Source organism: Epinephelus fuscoguttatus, linkage group LG4 (assembly GCF_011397635.1).
Source record: "Epinephelus fuscoguttatus linkage group LG4, E.fuscoguttatus.final_Chr_v1".
Taxonomy (NCBI): domain Eukaryota; kingdom Metazoa; phylum Chordata; class Actinopteri; order Perciformes; family Serranidae; genus Epinephelus; species Epinephelus fuscoguttatus.
In genome coordinates this window covers 9,645,209-9,670,696 of record NC_064755.1, presented here as the reverse complement: position 1 = coordinate 9,670,696, position 25,488 = coordinate 9,645,209, and the positions used below count along the sequence as shown (strand labels likewise).

The window sequence follows — 25,488 nt, the reverse complement described above, 5'->3', positions numbered from 1 at the left end:
GCCCTCTCTCTTCTGTTACTCCTGTGCAGACTCTGCTGGTGAAAGGTGGGATAGGACTGTGAGATTACAGTGCCTCCTCCTGTTCCTGTTGACAAGGGTTTTGCACAAGCTTACATGAGGTTTTTTTTTTACATGTAAAATAAGTTTTGGGATGAGAGATAAAATAAAGGAAATGAAGAATCAGTGATGTCATTGGACCAAAACTGACAATTTGTTTGGATTTACTGTTTATTTTCTGGAAAATAGGCCTTTACTGATGGCTAAAGATGGAGAGTAAGTGCAGGAGGAACCACTAATTAAAACTACATCGCAACAATAATAATATTTTTTTAACCCCCCCCCCCCTTTTTTATTGCTAAACAAATGGTTTTCTATGTTTCTATGTTATTTTAAATATTTTGAGGTAATATTTTCGTAATATGTTGGTAACACAATGATAGTAAAGTGGCAGTTTATATGATCTCAAATTTTAATAAGTTTCTACATATACATTTCGTTTCTATGGTCACGTAGCCACTGTCTTAACTGCACTGTGCGGTTTAATACTGCAGCAGAGGCGTTTGACAGAAAGATAAAAACGCCATTGATTGTATATATGACAATTTCAGTTTTACAAACCGTTGCGTTAATGAACACACCTCTTCTAAGCATCGTCCAATCCTCCCCGCCTCCCGACACCATGAACCAATCACAATGAAGCAGACGAACGTTCCCCTCATTTGATTGGCTACAATAAATGAACCAGGAAGTTTACAATTTCTGTAACTGTGTGCAAGATGGAAAGCTTATCTGCTGTTCTTTAAAAGGTTAGCGACACATTTAGCGATAATTTTGAAGTTGGTTGGCTTTGAGAACATCATGCACGTTATATTTTCATTACACTCAAAGCGCTTCATGTACAGTCTTTTGTGTAAGGATAAAGTAGTAATGCTGTGCTTTGCTAGCTAACGTTAGCCTATCATCCAGGGTCAAGATGAGAAGTTCTGGAATTTAACCACCGAGACATTTATGGACCAGCCGTCTTTAACTAAACGTTGTGACAAACAACACTAAAAATATTTAACACATTAACGCTATATTTGATACTATTGCTGTATCTTTTGGACTTTAAAGACTATGGAAGTAATTTTAAGTGCAGTGGCATAAGGTTGGCTGAATTTTAGTACAGTATTTTGGTTATGGGTCAACCCTAGGAAAGAGTTAATGGCGATAAATCATTAACCATAACATTATACAGTTAAGATAAAGCATACATACTGTGAAACATGCTGAATCTGCTCCCTAGATCACTGGTTCCCAATCTGAGGGTTGGGACCCTCCAGAGGGGCACAAGACACATCTGAGGGTTTGTCACACAGATTATGAAAAAATATAAAGGATGAAAGGTAAAGTTTGTAACATTACAGGGGTTTTGGTGGCATCCAACAGTAAATTTCAGATTGCAATGTCATGTGATCATGTTCATGATCTTTGAACTGAGAATACAGGCCAAATACAGAAAGTACAATTGACTACAATTACATGTGGCAAGGCAGCAGAGAATAGCTTTTCTTGAAATGGATTCCTTAGGATTCCTTTGGTGTTCATTGTTCAGGAGGTTTTTACAGAATCTGAATTATCCGCAGAGTTTTCTCTCCAAAACAAACACACCAGCTGATTAAAACTGGTAAAAACACTGAATTAAGTAGATGCACTTTATAAATGAGTGTATCTCCGACACTGTTTGGCATGTCGGTGTGGGAAACTCGTCCATCACCTGCTTATCTTTGCTCACCTTGTACTTCCTTAATTCAAGATACAGAAGTTGAGGAGGTTTTCAGCAGTAGTTGGATTATCTGCAGAGGTCTCTTCCTCTTCAAAACAAACTGACTCTATGATTTAAACTGGTAAAGAGCCTGAATAAAGCAGTTTCAAGTTACAAACCAGTGTAACTCATACGCTGCTTATCGACAACCTCTTCTCTCAGTATAACAATCTAGGCGTGAGTGAACACTAAGGCAACAACTTATGATGAGGGGTCAGAAGTAGATATCGCTTCATTTTAGTGTGGCCACATGCCAAAAAGGATGGGGAAGCACTGAATAATTTATGAACTCAATAAGGAATACAGCAGCAACAATGAATTTGCTAGAATATGGCACCATTTTATGAACGACTGACAACAACAAATTGCTGAATTCAGTTGGAACTGATGTCACAAATGTGACAGATGTGACACTGATGTCAAACTTCTATGAGCCTACAAAGTCAGTTGTTTATTGAGTGTCTAACTCCAAAACTGACTTATAATATCATCACTATAAGTCCTGACAATGTCATTTCCATTTGAAGTAGCCAACTCTGTGGTTTTAGATATGTGCAAATATGATATACAATGATTATACTGAGATCACAGTATGCATTCTGTTTTTGATTTTTCCTTTAAGTGTACCCCACTGCATGTTAACATAATGACATCGGCATGTTTGTTCTTCCATACTTTGTGTAGGAGTGTAGAGCATCATGGGTAACACAGAGAGTGTGGTGGTGCAGAAGCGGCTGACCCGCTTCCGCCCCGAGGAGCGGCCTGTGATTGAGGGGGTCTTCGACAGGCTTCAGGGCAGTGCTGGTGGCCCTTCAGGGGCCCCAGGGAAAACAGCAGCAGGGAAGACACTAACGCTCGAGATGCTGCAGGTGTGATTGTTAATGCAGTAAATTAACTGAATAATTAGCAAATGTAGGAGTCATTCCACCTGTTTAGCAGGAACAAATATTATTGGTGATTTAAAAAAGATTATGTGCTTGTTTTTCTTTCTACTGCTTCATTATCTTTGCACTGAATGTTTACTCAGATATAAATATATTTGACCTTATTTCCCTTTGCATTTAATTTCCAGTTATTGTTCTTTCTATCTTGGTGTAGCTTTACATGTTTTATATACCTACAGAAGGAATACGCTCTCAGAAACATGCTTTGTTTCTTTAACTCTGACTATATGTTATGCTCTTGTTCCACTGAGCAAATGTCATTTCAATCCATTGTAGTTTATCTGTCAGTGTATAATCGACTCCTCCTTTCGTCTGTCCCAGTCTTCGATGGGCAGCCTGGCGCCAGACTCCATGGTGAGGAGGATCTACCAGTGCATGTGTAGTATTGACCCTGGAGTGGCAGCACCCGCAGCTTCTGGGAAGACCAGCACCCCTGCTGCTTCTGGAGTAGGTCGAGAGCAGTTGGTCATATTCCTAGCAGACACCCTGCGGGGCACTGCAGAAGAACGGGCTCCTCTCGTCTTGGCCATGTCTCAGCATGGAGCAGGGGCAGCAGCGGTTGTCACATGTGAGCAGGTAGCAGAGGTAAGGACAGGGTGAAATTCTATAGAAAATAATGTGTCAGCTTCTGTGGTATGTCTCTTCTTCTCTACTTTTTCTTTTGTCACATGCTTGTGATTTCAACAGATGTGCCGCAGAGTGTTTCGGAGGTGGCTCTCCGCTCTGCTGTGCCAGTGACACAATTTTTTTTGTTGTACTTTGTAATTTGTCTGGTTCTGGATATGGCACTTATATATCAATTAACATGCAGTTCACATTCATTACTTGTGGAGGACCTGTTTGAATGTGAGACATAGATTGAATAAATTGCATGTAAGTTTGTCGTTACTCAGATATTTTTTTACATGATAGTTTTTTTTTATTATAACTCAAGTAGTTATTTTTTATGATTACTTTCACTTCTACTTGAGGTATAGTAATTATCAAGTAACAATACTTTTACTGGAGTACTGTTTTTGTTTGCTCCTCCCACTACTGGTCACAACCCTCCCTTCACTCTGCCCCTCCATCCCTCCTTACTGACACCCCGCTCTGACCTTTTTTAACCTTTCTCCGTAGTTCCTCCAAGACCTGATTTCTGCTGTAGTTCAGATTCTGGTCAACAGAGGGCGCCTGCAGGCCTGGAAGCCAGAGAAAATGGGTGATGGCTCCCTGGGTGTCAAACTCCTGGCAGAGCAGATGTGTTCTGAACTCAAACCATCAGGTAAACAAATGATTTGAACATATTAACAGTAAGAAAATGGGACTGATCTCCTCTTCCTGTTTCAATTCTCAGATCAGGGAGCTTGTGATGTTTCCTGTCTGGAGGACTGGATCTTCAGGGTCTCCCAGGTGTCATTATACCTGGAGATGCTGGTAGCTGAGGGCCTAAATGTGTCCTTGAGCAGCCGGCTGGCCCCCACCCTGCTGCCCCCCTGCAGGGAGACACCCTGGAAAGAGCTGAGGTGTCTGCTGGACCTTCCTGTCCTCATGTTTCTGGCGCCACAGGTCAGTATACAAACATATACGGCATTGTATTGGTAGACTGACTGAAAGAGAAAGAAGAGACAAATATCAGCAAGTGGGCCACTGTTGCTTTAGTGGCATAAGTTGATTCTCAGTGGCATGTCACTGTTGATTATTATTATGCCGCAGCTGTTGTGCCGACTTGACATATCCCGATTTTTATCAGCATATGCTGATGGTATGCCACTTTGAAAGTAGAGTGCTTTGCTTTTGTTCAACTGGCATAAAGCACATGATAATGGTCACATGTGTTCCAGAGGCATGAACCACTTTCCACCATCATGGGACAACATTTTCACATATGCCAAGGCATGTATGTCGCTGCTGTGCACCACATAAAACCTGTATCCCACTTATGTCCCAGTGACAGGAGCCACTATTCACCAGCTGTAATCATGTAAAACTGGTAGCTTATACCATAATGTTGCAGTAAAGGAAGTTTGATATTGTGAGGCTTCACTCAAACTGCCTTGAGCCTTGCATTGAAGAAAAAACAAAAAAAGACAACCTCCTGATGCCTGTAATAACTGTATCCTGTAATAACTTTCCAGAACTGTAAAATCATGTCTAAGTAGTATAAATCTGTTTATAAAGGTTATGTTTTAGAGTTGACTATAAAAGTATAAAATGAATTAACTTTGTTGTACACAAACATTCAGATGTAAGAGTACACTTTTTTTTTTTTTTTTACCTCACAAAACCTTACCTACATTTGTAAAACTTGGAAAATGTGTATTATATATAAGCTCTATTTTTGCTCCATGGTTAACACTATGCTTATACCATCAGCCACTGCTTGATTCCTTTGAAAAGACAATCCAGTTCTCTCAAACACCTTAGACTAAACACAAGCAGGGCTGTTGTCATGTATTTATAACTACTATAAATTTGACCTGTTTTATTTCTATAAGAGGAACCAACAGTACTGAGAGCAAAGACTAAGGTTGAGTGGCAATGACTAGAAACCCAATAAATCATGTGGGAACATGAGGAACAGGTTTTTCCATCATATTGTGTGGCAGTAATGTGATCAGTTCCACCTACCTCAGTGTCATCTAGTTATATTACAGCTGCAGACAATTCATCAGACGTCACTGTTATTCCCACAGTGACATCATAAACAGTAAACCTTTTGCTTTGCACATCATTAGGCCATATCGTTAATATTCCTCCCATGACTTTAACTATTTCATCAGTGCAACTCATGCCAGTGTTTTAAGATGGTAAATGAGTTTTACTGTTATTCGTGGTTTTGACCTCTTCTCAAAATTTACTGTAAATATGACGCTGCAACTTCCTGGCAAACAAATCAGCCCTTGTGGTTTTCTCATTTCCTGTAGTTAAATTTAGAATTGGTACATTTTTAAAACTCAAACAAAGGTCCTGTGGGCTGCTTGTACTGGTAGTACTAGTAATGTTTATTTATATGGCACCTTTCTATGTCAGACATCATGAACAGCCTCACAATGAAAGGCAAAAGACGGACACAAGTATAAACAGAAATGCTGATTTGTACGCATAATACATCATTTTTGGTTTGCTGTTGGTTAAAGGAATACTTCAAAAATGACCATTTGTATTTCAATAACTAACAGTGTGTTATGTTGACATCAGGAAGAAAACGTTTTTTCTGCATGCCTCCATGATATATGAAGAATCCAAAACAGATGTAAAAGATGCAAACAGATCTTTTGGTATAGTTTTGCTGTTGTTAAATTTGGCACCTCTTTACTTTAGTTCATCAAGAATTTTCTCCGTTTTTGGATTCTTAGTGCATTGTGGAAGCAGTTTTCTTCACAAAGTCAAGGTAGCATATGGTGTGTAATTGATATGCAAATGATCATTTTGTAGGTGAAGACGTTCTGTAATCACTTTAAACAATAACATATAGGTAGCATAAATGATCACATAAAAGTGTAATTGTTCATTCATTCACATGCCGCTGTTACACAATGATATTTCCACACACTTTCATTGCACATCTCTGTGTTAATCTCTCCAGTTGCCAGACAGCTACAATGCCCCCTGGAGACTTGTGTTTTCCACACAGCTGCATGGAGAGAGCTTCACCAGGATGGTGACCGGCCTGACAAATTGCGGACCCACCCTGCTGCTCATCAAAGACACAAAGGGGCATGTTTTTGGGGGCTTCGCCTCCCATGCCTGGGAGATCAAACCTCAGTTCCAGGGTGAGAGAAGAGATCCCACAGCACTTTGATGTTGTATGATGTAGATGTAATGTGCTATTTAATATTTAATGAATACCATCTCTAGCTTATCAGCTGCCTTCATCAATTTTACAGCAAACTCAGTAACATTAGCCTACATGACTTGCTCTTTCATGTTAGCAAATGAACCAACAATTTGTAGCATTTGAAATACTGTGTTAGGTATTTAATATAACTGTACCTTAAATTAGAGTCAGAGCTTGCATAGTATATTAGCTGTTAAAGGTGCACCCTCAGACTTTTAATCAGTGTATTTAACTAAATATTGTTCAGTATTATGTTTACTTGAAAGTCATTCAAAGCTAAAGATTAATTTAAATGTATTTTAAGGATTATACAAATGCTAATATGGTGTGGCACCAACATTAGCCTTAGGATTACGAAAGGTTGTGAACTTACTACAAAAAAATGTTGTATTTTCCCTATAAAACTTTTTCACAGCAGGCATTTTTTGTGTGTAAATAATTAATTAATGGCTCAGTTACATGTAGGTGCATCAGTATGCCAGTGTGCACATTATTGGTGGACTGGAACTGTAAGGCCATTATTAATGTTTAAATTACACCTGTGTTTGACATATCAAATTGCTGCAATGAAAAAGTTGTATTAAGTTGATGGAATTTCCAGATTTTCAACATCACTTTAGAAGGTTTGTGTGGTATCTAGTTTGTCATAACTTCATACCACCCTGACATCTGTGGCATACAGTATTTGAAAGTATTTGTGTAAAAACAAACAAAACAAACAAACAAAAAATGTAAAGCTGAGCTACTGATGATAGATGTCTTTGTAGCATGTATGTCATCGTCTAGCCTACAATGCTGTGTTTCTGATATGCATATCATGCTAATGAATAGATAGGAAATAAGTGCGTTGGGCTAAACGGAGATGATGTTAAATAAAATCATGTGTCGTCTCAAGTTATATGTTGCAAAAGTCCCAAAAAGGGGGCAGAGGGGTTTTTCTTTTTTTAACTGTCCTGTAACGTGATCTCCACCATTAGCACCAGTTTCTCAGCTCCACTAAAAGGACACATTGAGGAAGTAATACTACTTGTTTGAATAGTGTGGGCTGTCACTTGACTTTTTCTCTCAGATCTTCATAATTTGTATATATGTCTGTATGCAGGTGACTCCAGATGCTTCCTGTTCACTGTGTTCCCCAGACTGAGAGTTTATACAGCAACAGGATACAACCAACACTTCATGTACCTCAACCACAGTCAGCAGACCATGCCCAACGGACTGGTGAGACTGCACAAGTTTAACAGAGAGGAACTCCTGGCCATAATTAAGATGAAATTAATCAGGTCTTTAATAAAACTAGACTGTCTGTGCATTAGAATTTGGTGTTACATGACCAGAGAAAACAGAGGAAAAGGGGCTGTGGCATTTGCTTTTGCTCAAGAAGTAGAAAAGCTACAACTACCAGACGCTGCACCAGACTAATAAACGCTGCTGCTGGTGGGTAATGTAAGACGCCGTACACATGTCGCATCTTTAACCGCCTGGAAATACGAGGTCGGGCGCTGGGTGCTACTTTTGTGCCTTTTTTGAGCCAGCTGTCAAGAGTGCAACAGCAGGTCTCGTCTGAGGTTGCTAAGCAACCTTAACAAGCACCGTATCAAAACCTGTTTACCTGAAATCTTGAGTGCAGAGCTGATCCTACTCCAGGTGCTGTTTATAAGAGTGTGGACATATCGTCCGTGGGACAGATGAAGGCTCTTAGTAGCCCTGCACTTAAATGATCAACTTTTCTGTAGTTATCACAGACTGATACTTACAGAAGAAGGGAAAGATATCTGTCGGCTTTGACTGGTTGTTCCATGTCACATGACATGCAGTGCACGCTGCTGCGTTCCAAAAGTTGAGCTCGGTTTATTTCAGAGCGCAGCCGCCGCGACGACATTGCTCTGGCATTTGAGCGTAACTGCCGTGCGTCTACATTGAAAACAATGAATTTGAGGGCGCAAAAAAACGCGGCATGTGTACGGCCCCTAATGCAAATTTGTCAAAAAACGATCTTGTGTTACAGTTAAACAGTAAGCCAAAACATGTTTCTGAAAAATCAGAAATAGGCAACGCAGCAACAGAATCTTGGTTTATATTTAATCAGTGCTGCCTAGTTTTACTTATCATTTCAGTTTTTTCTGCCTCTGTTTTCACTGTGCAGTAGACAGTATGGTACTCACTTAAGTTCACAAATTCTCGCTATTTCAACTAAACAAAGCATTAAAATATGTTTCTAAAACATTTTCGGCAAGAAATAGGCAGCATGGATGAAAGTTTACCACAGTTCTCACATTCTAACACCCACATTGTTTTGATACAAGGCTGGTTGAAAATCAGCGAAGTATCCCTTTAAAGTTTCACTAATCTAGTAACTATGTCTCATGTTACAGTGGTCAATTGTAGTGACAAACTTGCACAGGATTATCCGCCAAGGGCTGACTGTAACTCCACTCTCATCTGTGTTGTTTGCAGCAACAGGCAGCTGTTTTCAGAGATAAAGCTCTGATAAACCCACTGTACACTACCTGCCCAGCACCAAACAGCAGACAGACACAGTTAGAGACTAGCTTTTCTCAGAAGTTGATGGGGACCAAAACAGGGCTAAAAGGAGAGTGAATGTTTAACACAACATAATATGTCAATTTTATGTTTGATTTCACAAAATATTAATAGTTGAATTCCATAAACAGTATTTCTAGTTTAGGATAAAACCAAGACTTCAATGATATTTAAGATTTAATTTAATAAATACTTGTCTTCAGCCTTTTTGTCTCGTGGTGTTTATGTTTTGCGATCTTCATCAGGGTATGGGCGGTCAGCATGGCTACTTCGGACTGTGGCTGGACAGTGAATTTGGCCGTGGTCATAGCCGTGCACGGCCGAAGTGCACCACCTACGGCAGCCCTCAGCTCTCTGGAGAAGAGGACTTCACCCTGGACTCAATGGAAGTGTGGGCGGTTGGAAAACCTCCAGAACCAGAGGAGGTCAGAGTCTGAATACTTGCTCATTTTAATATTTTTTCTTTCTTGGACTTTTTTTTTTTTGCCTTTATTTGATAGTAGACACAATAGAGGCAGACAGCAAACAAGGGGAGAGACTGGGTATGACAGCAACAAAGTGCTTTAATGCCTTTTTTCAGTACAGACAGGGTGAACAGACCAGTTTTTTTTATTTCAGGTCAACAATTTGTCACACACTGAAATTCATATTCAGTAAAATCACAACAAAACTCTGCACTCTTTTTTTTTTAGAATTTAGGCAAAGGAGAACATGCAACATCAGGCATGTAATTAATTGTACCACAGATAGAGAACTTCATTTACATTATGGCTTTTTGACACGATACAGCTGTTTCCTTTAGAATATGAAAACTTAAATTTGGTATTTCTGTATGTTTTCAGGGCGAGGAAGGGCAGGGCAAGAGGAGTGTCCTGCATATGGATCCAGAGGTCCAGGCCATAATGGAGATGACGGGGAAGACTCTGCACAGTCAGGGCTTCAGGGAGCCAGAGGAAGACCAGGAGTAACGAGGGGCAACTAGACCAAAACAGTCTTAACTTATAAAGACTTGCGGTCCACCTGGTATCACAAAGCATGATTTTGTCATCTGACATAGCGGACTTAAAGACACTTTCCAGGATACAATAGAGTGATAACAGATTTCTATTCCCTGCCTTTTATTCAGTTTGGACCATTTTACAACAAAATGCAACTTCTTCCAAGGGTAGCTTTGGTATTTTTCAACTTGGATCCTATTTTCCCACGTTCAGTCTCAGTAACTAATGGAGACAACAGTTTTTGAAATTGGTCCAATATTGACCAAAAGTGGGAAAACAGGCTACGGTGAAAAGTTAATAGTCAACTGTGGGCACTTAGAAAAATACTCTGAGCCTGTCAGTGGCAAAAACAAGCACTTTTACTGGCGTAAATTGACAATGCAAAAATTCCCAAAGTGGTTACAGTGCAGCCTGTTTTGCGGCTGCCAGCTGCTACGCTGTGGCTCAATACTGGATCAGTTTCAAAAATTGTTGTTCCCACAGTCACTTAGACACAAAACATAAGAAAACGGAGTTGAGATTGAAAAATACAGAAGTTACCCTTTAATTACACAAAGCACAGAAGTCATTCTCATGTCTACACCAGTCAGCTGTCAAACATGGTGTTGGCTATGGAAGACATCATCACAACATAAACCAGGCTAAAAAGGCCTAATTAGGTTTAAAGGCAGCTTATAAGTGGTCTGTGAAGTCTAATCTAACCCCTTCACACACAACAGAAAGCTACCAGTGTGTGGGCATCAAGCAAGCTTTCATTATCAGTGTGAAAGGGACCAATGTGTCATTGGTTTGTTAACGCTTATTTCCACCACACTACACTGGTATTTGATAGAGGCAAACTTTTTTCAGTGAGTATTCAAGTAATACATCAGAAAAATCTATCAGAGAAAAGGCAGTAGGAGCAGTTTCTTTCTCAGCAGAAGCCTAGCTCAACCAAACGCAATGCATCCACATGATCTTTACTGAAACGACTGACTGAAGTATTAGGTTGAGGAAAGAAAGCCCAACGTAACATTAAGTTACATTGTTACTGATTATGAATTATACTGAAGATCTGGTTTTAAAGGATCGTTTTTATTTACTATTTTAAAAAACCCTTCAGGTTTAGGAGACAAAAACTGACACAGGCCTGTTAGTCTCTATCGAGATGGCCCACCCTCTGAGCCATTACATGTATGAGAACATGTGACCAGTGACCAATTTGTTTATTCAGATACCAGGGGTTCTTAATAATTGATCCCTCCTCAAACTGACTGGATAAGCTTAATGAAACAATAATGAATAAATTAAATTAATAAAAGAGACAGAACAAAGGTTACGATATTGTAACCTTTGTGCTATAAGCATAGGCTTTGACCTCTACTGGACTCCTTGGGTAATACTCCTCCCATCACAAGCACGCATTTGTCGGCCAATCAGGACCTGCCGACATGGATATGTGTGGACCCCACAGTGTATAAGGAGACACACCAAGGCTATCCATCATCATCCAACAGCCTCTTTAGTTAGCAGCATATTGACAGTACCCCTAGGTAGAGGGCTCTGCCTGCGCTAATAGAGCTAGGGTTACAATATCGTAACCTTCATTCTAGCTCACAGAGCTTGTCTTACTGCATTAAGTTGTTCATGATTTTACAACTGAGACTGAGAAACTGCATCAAAGTCAACAGGTAATAAACTATACTGAAGATGCAGGCCAGTTTATTAGGGCTTGAATGTAACAGAATCTCACGGTCCAGTGCAGAGATGATTCTGTATGTCACCGTTTATTGAACAGTTCTGCCAGTTGCTTTTAGCAGCAAGTCTAACTCGGTGCTGCCCAACTGAAAACACTGTATAACAGCAATGGCAACAGATTTATTGCCTCTTACAATAATTTCAGTCATTGTAGAATATACTGTTTAAAGTTGATGGAGATATTTCTGTGTGTGTGTGTGTGTGTGTGTGTGTGTGTGTGTGTGTGTAGTAAATACATTATTGCAGTGCTGCTCATATTAAAGTAAGAGGGGGCCTGGAGGTTGCACCTACTTTCACTTGTGATTCTCAGTTGAGTGAAATGGGACATTTTGCTTAGTCAGTGTGTCTTCATTTCATCATGTTGTAAAAAATGTTGTTAAATGTTGGCATCAACATAAATGACCAGGTCTCCACTTTGACATCTCAAATTGTACTAATACATGCACCTGCCCAGAGACTGAAAGGCAACTCTATTCATCCACCTCCTCCTCTTCTCTTCTCCTATCATGCAAATTACAGAGGCAAGTTACACATGCAAATCTTTTATATACTCTTACAGCAAATTCACACAGTGGCATGGTGGACATAGCTCAATAAAGAAGGCTTATACTTGTCTTTATATTTGTGTAAGAAAATTATTTTATTATTTATCCCCAGAAATGTGAATACATTTGAATTCGGAATGACCTCGTTACAGTATCTGCTCTTCATTAAACTTATTCAGCCAAGGCTGGATAAAATGCTGTTTACAACAACTGCATATATGGTAGAGATGGTCACCCTCATCCCTTAATATAGCAATCAATCAATCAAACTTTATTTGTATAGCTCTTTTCATACAGTTTATGGCACTTTAGAGGCCTATTATATCTATGCCTATGACTATCTTGTTCTGATAGGCTAATAATAAGATAGCAGAAATATCCTGTAAGCAGTAAAACAATGGGAGGCTAAAGCACAGATGTCGTGCATTACATAGTGTTTATATTCATATATTTTTTCCCTGTCTCTCAATGTTCTGCATTTATTTTCCTCATCCTAATTTGCACACATGCTGCTATTCATGCTCCTATTTCTATAGTTCTGATAATTTTATTTTCCATTACATTTAATGGTCACATTTGCTTAACTGTGTCTTAAATTGGGTTGGCTCTCCTAATTCTATAGTATTTGCTGTTCTGGGGACTTGATTTAATCTTTTTAAAAACCTTCTCAACCTTTTTTCAAGTCAGAGACCCCCAACTGTTTGTTTTCATATTTTAAATCGGTGATTCCCGACCATTTTGTCTTTCGATCCTATAGAATTGAGTTGATTTATAAACCAAAAGCAAGTATTGAGCAAACTGGGAATACATTGCTTTCTCTGCTAATGCTACCCTCATCTACAGTTATTTCGTCTAAGGACATTTTTTACCCAGTAGCCCCTAAAAGATCTGATTATGTTTGTTGTTACCTTGATGTTATGTCTGTTAAGAGCTACTGTCCAGCAACCACATGTCAGCACTACACTTAAAGGGGAACACCACTTAAATTAAAGATTACAGTATATTATTTCCTCAGCTGAGGAAAGTTCAATCAATATTTGTGAACATGAGCTACTCTCTCTCAGAGGCAGAAACCAGAGAAGTAAGTCTCAAACTTGTGATGTCATAGGGTATTAATTCTGGAACTGCTGCATAGACAATGAATGGGATTTTGTGGACCCACAATATGTTTAAATGAGCTTTATTCTAATGCAGTGTTTTGAATTCTGAAACAGAAAATGGGTGTGGTTCTCCTTTAAGTATAATTTTGAGGTAGGCTACTTGTACTTTACCTAAGTATTCCCATGTTAATCCTTTCAGAGGGAAATATTGTACATACTATACTCAGTAGGCCTACTGTTGTAGATGAAACAACCCAACATTGTAAAGTACTTCAAATGAGCAGCTGTAACATTAAAAAGCTGTATACACAGTATGACACAATCCATATATTCCACTAATATATAAAAACATAACTTATCATACTGCACCATAATAAGTATTTCTACTTTTGATAGTTTAAGTACATCATGCGGACACAACTGTTGCACTTCAACTCAAGTGTGGTTTTGAAAGCAAGAGTTTTTTTTTTTAGAGTAGGTTTGTTTTGAACTGTGGTAGAGCAACTTTTACGTCTTCCAACAGTGATGATGGATAAGAGTAAAAACATATCCTTGCATCCTGTCTTCTACTTTAACCTTTTAATTTATAACTGGGATTGTTAGTTAATTGAAGTTATTAAATAATTATCAGAAGTATGGAGATTCATCTCAATATTCATGTGTTAATTCACAATAAATAAATAAATAAATACAATTCAAAACTCAAAAACCTATTGCAAATATAAAACGCTTCTGCAAAGACACAAATGAATTCCTCAAATAAAAAAGTATCTGTGAATACATTTAATTAATTTACAAATGAATAAAACATATTTGTGAATACCTTCCATATATATATAGATATATGTGAATCCAGTTGTTGTTGTTGTTGTTGTTTTTTTTTTTTTTTAAATTTGTGAATCTCAATTCTGTGCCTGCAGATTTGCATTTTATGCACACTAATACATATATACACACTTTTTGTTAAATAAAAATGGAAGTTGTGTGTTTGCAGATCTGTTTTATATTTACTAAATATTGTAAATTTACAAATCTTTTTTGTATTTGTGGGAGTTGTTCTATATTTACAGATTACACATTTACACACAAATAATCCTCCTCGCACAAATAATATTGAGACAAATCTATCTCCATATATAAGGACCTTATGGACCACCTTAATTGACAAGTAGGAGTCCTCGCAGCTCACGGTGAGAAACTTCTGCACCTGTCAATCATACTTTGATGGACTGTAGCCTATTTAAGATGGCGCAGCTTTCTCTGCGTCTACAAGCTGCTGCACTCAGCATCAGAGACAGCGGACTGCGAGCCCGTTCCACACTCAGTACAACCTGTTAAGCTCCAAACATTTATTTTGAAAAGACGCATTAGTCCTCACCCTGACAGGTCACAGTGACAGCTCAAATCATCTCTGGTCCGATGCCACTTGCACAGTGTAGTTTGCATAGATACCGTCCCTGCTTCCGGTCCTTTTTTTTTTTTTTTTATATAACTTGTAGGCTTAGCCTATAATGCAAGTTAACTTTTACTTCCTTGTACACACAGATAGAGGAACTGGCCGTTTTGCGGCTGGCCTTTTTGTCAACACTCTACATCCTCTCCAGCTTCTTACATGACTTTCAAATCATGATCAGATAGAATACAAGCGGCAACTTTGCAGAGCTGAAAAGAATCGAACTCACTTGTAAGGTAAGTATTTTTTATTACTGTAATCTCTTTTTTGGTGGTCTGCGTGTTAAACAGCCTGTGGTGTGAGTTAAATCAGCAGAGGGGAAGTCCGCCTTTTACCGGCAGCATATCTGCAGGGCTCCAGATGATGTGTGTCGGAGCAGGCAGCTCGGTGCAGCTCACAGCAGTCGGTCCTTCAGTCTGCACTGTCACATCGGTTACACCGGCTGTTACTGCACAAACAGCTTGGTGTTTGCTGCAACCACCTTCACACTTAGATCATTGATTGATGGTGGTTTCGTTTGGAAAGCATTTAGCTGAAAGAGTGAGGGAAATAGGTTAATCAAGAAAAATAGCATAATAACCAAGTGCAACATGGTGACACAAGGTAGCCTTTTCACCTCATTATGCCACCATGTGCTAAGTTACTGAGAATTTTTTTTTAATATTCATGTTATTTATAGTAATTCCTTCTGAACAAAAAAGGTTTAGCCAGGGGTACTGTCATGCACAACTATTTTACATAATCTTAATTTAGATTGTTGTAGGCTAAAGGCTGCTGTACATTCAGCTGTCAGTTTATAAGGTCTACCTACCTAAAATAGAGTTTAATATTAATATATCAATTATGTTTATAAATGTTATAATTTTGACAATGTTTTAAACTAAAAACTGGCTCTACTCCAAGTACAAGCCTTTATCTGGTATTGCTAACCAAACCAGGAACTAGTAAGCTAAATTTTAACAGTAGGCAACTCTAAAGTTTCATGTTGTTGACAAACAGACAGAGGTGGCACCAAGTCATTGTTTTGCAAGTCACTAGTAAGTCTCAAGTGTTCTCATTCAAGTCCCATGCAAGTCCCGAATCCCTAGTCCTAATGAGTTTCAAGTCCTAAACAAGTCTCTTCACCAAATATAGCCTGATGCCATTTTAACAATAGAGTAACAATATATTAAATCCTGAATGCTTTTTAAAATGTGTGCTTATTTGTTAAACACAATTACTGGAGGTTGTTGTGTCTCCATCTGTACTTTTTGACCTGCACATTTTGCACAGTGCAGTTAGTTTCTTGTTAAAAACTGTGTAGTTTTTGTATGGAAATGAAATTATTTCTGGGATCTTTTTTTTTTTGACCAACTGGCGCTTAGTAATGTTATGGTAGTTCTTCATGGTTTTCTCCTGCATCTTGATTGGATGCTGTAGGATTTGTTCAGGCAAGGTGGATCTGGGGAATTATGTGGGGACTCCCTTGAAATTAATAATGTTAACCTCAGTTGATTCAGGGAATGTAGGAAAATGAATTAATTCATGCCACACATTTTAAATAACATATTTTTAAAACATCTTTTCACTTGGGGGAAAGTATCAAGTGTTTTCAATTCAAAAGGCTCAAGTCCAAGCTAGGTCACGACTCACTGGTGTTGAATGTCGAGTTACAAGTCTATTTTGGTTTTTTTTGGCCATTTTGCCTTTAATGGACAGGACAGGTAAGCATGAAAGGGGGAGAGAGAGAGAGAGAGAGAGAATGACATGCAGCAAAGGGCCACAGGCTAGATTCGAACCCAGGCTGCTGCAGCAACAGCCTTGTACATGGGGTGCCTGCTGTACCACTAAGCCACCGACGCCCCTACTTTGATTTTTTTTTGAGTTGTGTCTAAAGATATCAGATTTTTGACTCAAGTCTGATTCTGAAGGTGGAACGGCCACAGTTGCTTGGAACCATATCAGCCCATTAACCTCATAGTTGAGCTATAGCTCAGCAATGTCTGCTCATTTAACTTGTAAACATGGAAAATTCCAGATAATTTCCAGTTGTGTTTCTAAATGTGTCATTAGAATGAGCTTGTAGTGTTAGCTACCGGTGAGGTGTTTAGTGAGGAATATGACCCCTGCTGAACTTAGAATTCTGGCAAAGCTGAATTAATCCATTTTTAGCCAACAGAAGGCAAAAGAATGTCACAACAAACTGACAGACACAACAACCCTGACATGATTCAATCAATCAATCAATCAATCAATCAATGATGTCTTCATTGCAGACTCAGTGGTCCATAAAAGAATACAATACAAATTTTGTGTTAAGGGGCATTATCCCCTTATAATTTTGTTGTTTGTCTTGTTATGGTTGTTGTCTTGTTATGATAACCAGTGGCCCACTAACACTTGGAACACTATTATTATTCATTCTCACATTAGTCACGATCATTCAATTAGTAATACACTCTCCTTTTAGCTCTGTTTTGGTCTCCACCATCTTCTGTGAAAAATATCTGCCTCTTTAGCTGCTAAATGTTTGATTGTTTGACTTCACCAACTTTTTTTTTACTTTGTCAAAACTTTTGACTTTTGTTGCCAGGCAGATCGTCTTTTAGCTGAAAATAGTTGGCTGCTGTTGCTGGAAATAATGTTGACCAGAGCGGTGAGAGCACATGTGCTGTAAAAACAACAACAGTGAGCTTTTTGTGAGATTATTGTGTTACTTCCATTACACATGATAATTTTCAATGTTAACACCCAGCAAAAAAGAGTTTGCACACACAATTTGTCAGAATCTTTTAAAATCTTTTTGAACCGTTTTGATTCAATTTTTGTATGTTGATTTCTATTTTTTACTCCCCATGGCATGGAGAACTGGAGCTTATGGTGTAAACGGCCAGGCGACTGCTGACGGGCAGGCGTGCAATAATTAACAAAGGGCACACTTCCGTGGCCATTGTGAACCCAGTATTATGCTCATTTTCAGGTTCATACTTGTATTTTCAGTACCTAGAACATGTTTACGTGCTTTAATGGTAAAAAACCCTGTATTTTCCTTATACTGTCTGTGCTGGTACACCTGTATTCACCCTCTGTCTAGGGAGGCTCCATTTAACGCCTGTCTCTTTAAGAACTCCTCTTGAAAAAGCCCAGTCTGCTCCCCCTGGTCAGTGTTTATGGATCTACCATATCTCGCTGTCTCTGTACCCACCATCACTGCAGTTGTGGAATGACTGTAACAGAGCATAGTGGCACTTTTTGTCATGAAAAATCACCAATAGAAGCTTCTAAACACAACCAGACATGTTTTAGTGGGAATATGATCCAAAATCAGGGAGAAATTAATAACATCTGCATCTAAGATGACATGTTTCCCTGATGTTAGCATGTAGCTACATGTAGCAGTGTAAGCAACGTAATGTAAACACTTGAAGTAATGTGTCTGGAGCATTTGACCATATAAAGTAATCCGTCACACTATGATGTTTTACTGTAGCCAGAGTAAACATTGTAAACAAAGTATTCAGAATGGTAGTAAATCTGAGGTTTTATGCTCACATTATTTGAAACTTAGGCATCTTTTAATATGAACAGCCTTCACTATATTTAAGACACAAAATATGGATGTATAATAGGTCCTCTTTAAAGGCACCCCAGCTCTCTTTTCCTCTTTATTTCAGGTCAGTGTTTCTTTTCTCCATCTTCACGTTCAATTTTTATATTCTCAAATTTTGTATAATTTTTAAAAATTATATAAAAAGCAGAAGAAAGTAGCTTTAGGATTTACTAAAATTAAGAAATTGTAATGAGCTGGTTACAGCTGTTTTGATTGCTAAATACTGATAATGCATATGAATATCTTTTGCAGTTACTGTAGCTTACTATTGACTTTAATCTAAAATAACAAAAACCTCACTGACATGTGGTTGCAGTCAGTAAACTGTGGTGAAACTAGGGTTGCAACTTTGTAAAATATTCATGGTATGATAACCGTCACAGAAAATTTCATGGTTTCACAGTGTATAGTATAAAACTGTTTTTAATATCAGTTTAAATGACCTTTAAACGATATTTGGGGTTAAACAAACACTTTATTATAGTTGAAACCTGAAAGTTTTTTTCAATAGAAGACTGCGTAAGAAAAAGAAAAAGGAAAGATGTGCATGGCATGATAATCGTCCATGTTGAAACCACATTATACCTTAAAAGTGGTACATAACTGTAGTTGAAACTAACTTTTGGTTTACCCCGCTAAATATAGAAAGTCTTGCTGGACCACTCTGTTGTCACTTTAACTACCATATCATCTATTCCACGGGCCTTTTCACAGTCACACCTGTGTAATTTAACCAATGGGAGCCGTTCTGCTTCATCTCTAATTTGTTATTTAATCTCATGCAGTCAATGCAGATTTGACGTGGTGATTATGTCATTTAACACAAAAGTAAATCAAAATCCCCCAATATTTGATCTTATTTGGCTTAACCAGAGAAATTGTAGGTGTGTGTATTTGTGTGTATACATATGTATTCCTTCAGTGTATATGGGTGAGTGTTCCGGTGTGTATCTGAGGAGTGACACTCCAACCTGTTAAAATCCAGCACAGTGGCTCATCACATCTTTCTTCCATATAAACACTGGTTTTCCTGGAGCAGGCATGTTTGTGCATGCATGACATGAACACATATGGGTTTATTGGCACAGTATTTGTGTTTTTTTTTCCACCGCCACATCGGTATGAGGAAATTTATTAGTCTGAATAAGGCTGTAGTAATCCCAGGAGGGTAAGTCCCCTCACAAGGGTAAAGGTTTCAGCAGGGAAAACAGGGAAATTGTTGTGTGATAATGTTAGTTAATCATTAACTTCATTTCAAAACACTGAGGACAGCAGCTCTTTAGTTTTCATGTCTCAAGTTATTGAATATGTACTTATCATATTATATTCCATCATTAATATATGTGAGTGTAATTTAAAGGGATAGTTCAGGTTTTTGCACATGAAGTTGTGTGAAACGCTGACCATCTGTAGCTCTGATGTGACGGTGTCACTACTGTCAACGAGCCTCCTGCTCTGAGAAATGGCCTGTAGCTTACCTGAGAAAAAGTAGTTCTGAAGATATAAGGGGGACACGTAACCAAAAGGTTTTAAGCTACAAAAAAGTATGCATGTGTTTTGTTAGACTATTTCAATAATTTTAAAACATCCCCGCATTACATCAGACCTTGCTATCAATTGGGACTATTTTCTGGCCAGTATCACTCCGCCGTGCAGGCCTGCAAGACAGCACGGCAACAGAAATCAATCAGATAGTTCATCAGCACGCCGTGCAGGTGCTCAGGATAGCAACGGCTAACGAAAACTTCATCGGCTGTTTCCAACAGAGAACCAGTAGGCTATTATTAGTGAGGAAAACGATGTACTAGCCCTATATATACCTACTACTACAGCGCGAACACCGGCTCAGGCTCACGACACACCCTCGTCAGCTGCTGTAGGTAAACAGAGGAATACCGAAATGGTGCGAACTTATGATTTCCCCAGCTGTGGGAATAAAAACATCGCCGGCTCCCAATTCCATCGGTTTCCTGTTACAGATGTATGTGCCGTGTTCGCGCTGTAGTAGTAGGTATATATAGGGCTAGTACATAATTTTCCTCACTAATAATAGCCTACTGATTCTCTGTTGGAAACAGCCGATGAAGTTTTCGTTAGCCGTTGCTATCCTGAGCACCTGCACGGCGTGGTGATGAACTGTCTGATTGATTTCTGTTGCCGTGCTGTCTTGCAGGCCTGCACGGCGGAGTGATACTGGCCAGAAAATAGTCCCAATTGATAGCAAGGTCTGATGTAATGCGGGGATGTTTTAAAATTATTGAAATAGTCTAACAAAACACATGCGTACTTTTTTCGTAGCTTAAAACCTTTTGGTTACGTGTCCCCCTTTTATCTTCAGAACTACTTTTTCTCCGGTAAGCTACGGGCCATTTCTCAGAGCAGGAGGCTCGTTGACAGTAGTGACACCGTCACATCAGAGCTACAGATGGTCAGCGTTTCACACAACTTCATGTCCAAAAACCCGAACTATCCTTGTAAGGCAGACAATGGATATTCACACAAGAAACGTGTGGTTTCATTTTTATTTTAATTAAACAAGGAATTCATCCGCACATAAAGGTATGCTGATACCTTTTTTTTTATCGTGACTTCAGATCATGTTTTCTGAATTCTTTCTGGTCTTAATTTATATATTTTTTAATCACATGTAATTATAAAGAATGGGGTCTCAGTGCCAACGATTATTTACATCAGCTTATAGGCTTTGTAAATGGCTTTGCCTTTCGGTGTAGAAATATTTTAGGAAACTCTCCACAGTATCCTTTAATTGGTGTTTTATATGTTTAACAGAACTCCTCCTGTGGCACTGTTTTGTTTTGATATCTCTCTGGTCATTTGCAAGTTAAATATTAGGTATTGTGACGGGCCAGGTTGAACTTCAACTCCACAAGTATGCAACACTATTTCTAATTAACGTTTTATCTTACACTGGCACGGAACTACACATTCCTGATCCTCTTAAAAAAATACAGCATGCCATAGGAAACTGAATTGTTTTCCATTTACTGACACACATTTGCTGATAAGATGGTGGGGACAGCTGCAGTAGAGGTGTGCCTTTTTATTAAACTGTTTATCCGATCTAAAGATAATGTCCATTGACAGGTTTTACCCGACTCCAATTAAAAGTACCCCGTCCTACCTACCACCAACGCCTATCATACGTTCCCCCTCAAAATCATGAAGATACAGTGTACTGTTGGTATAAAATAAATGATTGACATAGAGAATAAGTGACTGTAGTGACGACAAGAGACTGATAATAATAAAATGAACTGAAGCAGAAAGAGAGCATGGTCACATTAAGATAAAGATCTGAGCTCTAACATTTGCATGTGATAGTAATACTGCTGTAGTACGTGGGTGACAATTCAGAGGACCCACAGCTGGAAAGGACACACAGAAACACCAGAAGATAAGAAAGCAGGGCCCTGGAATTTATACGTCCCTGGTAAGCACGGGGCATCAGATATGTTTTATCAGGGAACTCAGACAGTTTTTCCAAATGAAGTTCAGTTTACTCATTAAAAGGAGTAATAACTGGCCTGTAACAGTTTCTTTTGGTACAGGGTTGCTGGGGGGCTGTAGTCTATCCCAGCTGTCTGGCTGTCATTAAACATCTGTCACCCTAGCCATTACGGTGCACTGCTACCTCTCGTCGGCCCTTGATGGCTTTTTTTCAGCCAATTCAGCATGTTGAATCAGTGTCAGAGATGATGAGGCCTGTCAGTGAATAAAATCACTCTGATTGGTAGTTCAGCTCAGCGCACAAGACAAGAAACAAAGATGAGGAAAGTAAACAAACAGCTTAAGTCAAGAGGGGGTGGGACCAAAACAAACTTGTTATATAAGGTAAAATTATTATTTCTTTAGCCATTAAGCTCTTTAGCAGATACGTTTTGTGATTGTTTGTGTTACTGTTAACTGTCACTGTCTTTCAGCATTGGATTGTGTTGTTGATATGCTAACTGGCTAACAAGACGGTCTTCCGGTTTCCGTTTTTGAATGATGATTACCGACTGCCTACTAGGGTGGAAAGTTGTTTCTTGTCACACAGGTGCAGAACGTATGTGCTGGTGGGGCATTGACTGTAGTCTTTGCAGCCAAGACACAGGTGATGTGAGGTGACGCATCAGTCATCTTTCATTGTTGCTAGTTCTTAGTTTTGGTATTTCTGGGCCTTTAGAGTCACTAAGTAACCTGTATGTCTTTTGGGAAGCTGGAGAACGCGGAGAAAACCCATGCTGACATGCAGATTTCACACAGAACAGCACCAAACCAGGATTCGAACCTGGCACCTTCTTGCTGTGCGCTGACTACTAGCCAAGCAGCAGCGGCCATCGAGCTAATTATAACCTAAGCTAAGTTTAGGCAGCTAGCTATAACATAGCTATTCTATAGGGACATCACATCGGTAATTCATAATGTCAGCTGATAATTAAATTTGCAAACAGCAGGCTAGTTAGTGTCATGGAGCCAATGATCCAAATGAAATATAGGAACATTGCAGTTAGTGGCTGCAATCATGGCCAGTCTTGTGTTTGACACAGTTTTGGCTGATGCACAGGTGCCTGTTCACGGCTTCAGAGTGTGAGCATGGGAGCACAAGCTATATGCTAATTAAAGTTCAGTTAACGGCCTCAGAGAGAGGTGTCACTAAACAAGTTACATACAGAACCTTTAACTTACTTTTATGTGTCCCTCTAAAGCTGTCTAAACAGTTCAACATCTCAAAGCTTATGAAATACGGGAGGGATAAAATATTTCCAAAACAAAACCTGCAGAATGAGCTAGGCTCCATGAAGGTTATTCTAATATTTTGTAGTTACTGAAAACATCATAATCTACATTTTTAGTTGCCAGTAAATGAGTGTCTCTGTGGCTCTGTCTCAGCTGCAGAGATGGCTTCTAGGGGGCAGCAAGGCGAGATGACGGAGTACAAGAAGATTCGGATCAAACGGGACTTGGAGATGGGCGTGGTCATGACGGTGTTTCGGCAGAAGGCGGAGCGACTCACCGTGCAGGTCATTATGGAGACCCGGCAGGTGGCATGGACACGCACTGCAGACAAAACTGATGGTGTCTGTAAGTATATTAATGAATAATAATAATAATTATTGTCTTCTTAGTTTATGTAGTACATAACACAGCAATAATATTTCTTCACCGATGTGAGGGGTATAGGGCTGCCCAGCTCCAGTACAGAAATGGCATCAACAAAAGGCACTGTCAGGAGTAGGCTGCCTCACAAATTCAAGCATGGCTTTTATGCCTCCGTGCTGGTGGCAGCTGTGGACGGAGGCATTATGTTATTGGGTTGTGCTGTCCATCCCATTTATGTGAATGCACTATCTCAAGAACACCTTGTGGGAAATACTTCAAATTTGGCACAAACGTCCAATTGAACTGATGAGAATTTTGCTCTGGGGCTTGAGCACCGCCGGTGTTCATTAGTCTTGGGGAAAAAATGTTGCAGTGGCAGAAAATGTGATTTTAATTAGTGGTGTATGGCAAAGTTGTATTATACATTCAGCAGTATGATTGTTTTGTGCCATCTACCATGAGATGGTAGTTATGTAATAAAGCGGAAATCACCATGGCTGAATGTTGAACTAGTTGTGCAAGTGCTATACAATGCAGTAACTCCGCTTGCCAATAGATACTTGATTCAATGCTTAGTTTCTATTAGCACAATTTTAGTAGATTCTTTAAACTGTTCTTTAATAGAATCCTAAAAAATATTGTTCCATTGAGAAGATATTAAGGCTTAGAGAGGGGCATTTGAGGCTTTAGATGTCTTTGAAGCTGTCATACACCATGGTGATGGTTGCCACTTAAAGGATTCACCTCAGCTCCACTTGCACAGTGGCTCTGCACTGATATATCCAATCCACCATTTCACTCTTCTTTACTTTAACATTTATCCTATCAGCCACTGATTAGCTGCACTACTGCAATTATGTTTCCAGCGCCTTTTGGCTCAGAGACAGGAGACAAAGCTGCTGTTGTCAGTTCCTTCCCCACATTTCCTCAGCTAGTATGTGACAAAACTGATTCTCACCTCAGCTGTTTTGTAGTTGAGTCATCACTGCCGTACCATATTGAGGCCCAAATGTAAAGTCACACATGTGTTTAAGATTTGGAAAGGCTGTTTTAAACATGCTATTCCATGACACAGTGGACATTAGCTACCTAAACTCTGAGTTGTTGTTCATTTGCTTTTTTGTCTCAAAGAAGTCACGAGCTACAGTGAAACTATGATGTCAATGCTGTAGTCAGCTTTCAGACTATATTATGCATTGGCTAGCTGCCACACTGCAGTGTCATGAAATTGTGAGGAATTTATCATATGCATGAAATTATATCAAGACAACAGTCATGGTTTTGAGGAGATTTGTGATGTAGCTGTAAAGGCATTCGGTATTCATATTCAGGGTGTGTGTCATCAGTGTTTCCAAGTGTGAAAATAAGCATGCCTCAAACGCTCACTAAATTAGTTTCAGTGTGAGAGCTGAAAATGTGTGAAACTGAAAAAGAACCATCTTACATTTACTATAGTGTACTATTGTCACGTTTTTTTTTGTGTGACTCAGACTGCAGACGAAATGTCCTCCCCAGAGATGATGATTAACAATCTTCAAATCACCTCCTTCAGAAAACAAAAATCCAAACAACAGAAATATGTGCTTTGTTTCAGTGGACCTTTTTGAGATCAGAGAGATCCGTCCAGGAAGGAACTCCAAGGACTTTGAGCGCTTTAAAGATGGCAAGGACAAACACGACGAAAATACCTGCTTTACGATCTTCTATGGCTCACAGTTTGTTCTCAACACCCTCAGTCTGGGAGGTGAGGCCTTTCTTTTTAATATTTGTAGCCCTGTGTTCTCATTAAATTCCTTTCTTAGGTCTTGGATATGGTTGATGTTTTGAAGGCCTCCAGTGTGATGATCTTTA

General features: G+C 39.1%; 2 protein-coding genes across 4 annotated transcripts in view; both read left to right on the top strand.

Moving 5' to 3' along the window:
• Positions 1-635: 635 nt before the first annotated feature.
• Positions 636-12,967, top strand: meak7 (MTOR associated protein, eak-7 homolog). 3 transcript variants are annotated; one of them, XM_049573732.1, is made up of 10 exons: positions 666-806; positions 1,286-1,385; positions 2,489-2,673; positions 3,070-3,333; positions 3,868-4,012; positions 4,085-4,296; positions 6,317-6,503; positions 7,671-7,789; positions 9,358-9,537; positions 9,955-12,967. In XM_049573732.1, the coding sequence occupies exons 3-10, from the start codon at positions 2,503-2,505 to the stop codon at positions 10,078-10,080; spliced, it is 1,404 nt and encodes a 467-aa protein (XP_049429689.1). In that variant the 5' UTR covers positions 666-806; positions 1,286-1,385; positions 2,489-2,502; the 3' UTR covers positions 10,081-12,967. The 3 variants fall into 3 exon arrangements, with proteins under 3 accessions (XP_049429690.1, XP_049429689.1, XP_049429688.1); XM_049573731.1 differs by lacking the exon at positions 1,286-1,385 and having other exon boundaries at positions 668-806; XM_049573733.1 differs by lacking the exons at positions 1,286-1,385; positions 9,358-9,537; positions 9,955-12,967 and adding an exon at positions 9,026-9,283 and having other exon boundaries at positions 636-806.
• Positions 12,968-14,886: 1,919 nt separating this feature from the next.
• plcg2 (phospholipase C, gamma 2) overlaps positions 14,887-25,488 on the top strand; it is a 45,029-nt gene continuing 34,427 nt past the window's right edge. Inside the window, exons 1-3 of the mRNA XM_049573713.1 lie at positions 14,887-15,181; positions 23,428-23,619; positions 25,232-25,381. Coding sequence (XP_049429670.1) covers positions 23,436-23,619; positions 25,232-25,381 — 334 coding nt within the window. The 5' untranslated portion in view covers positions 14,887-15,181; positions 23,428-23,435. The remainder of the gene's footprint in view (positions 15,182-23,427; positions 23,620-25,231; positions 25,382-25,488) is intronic.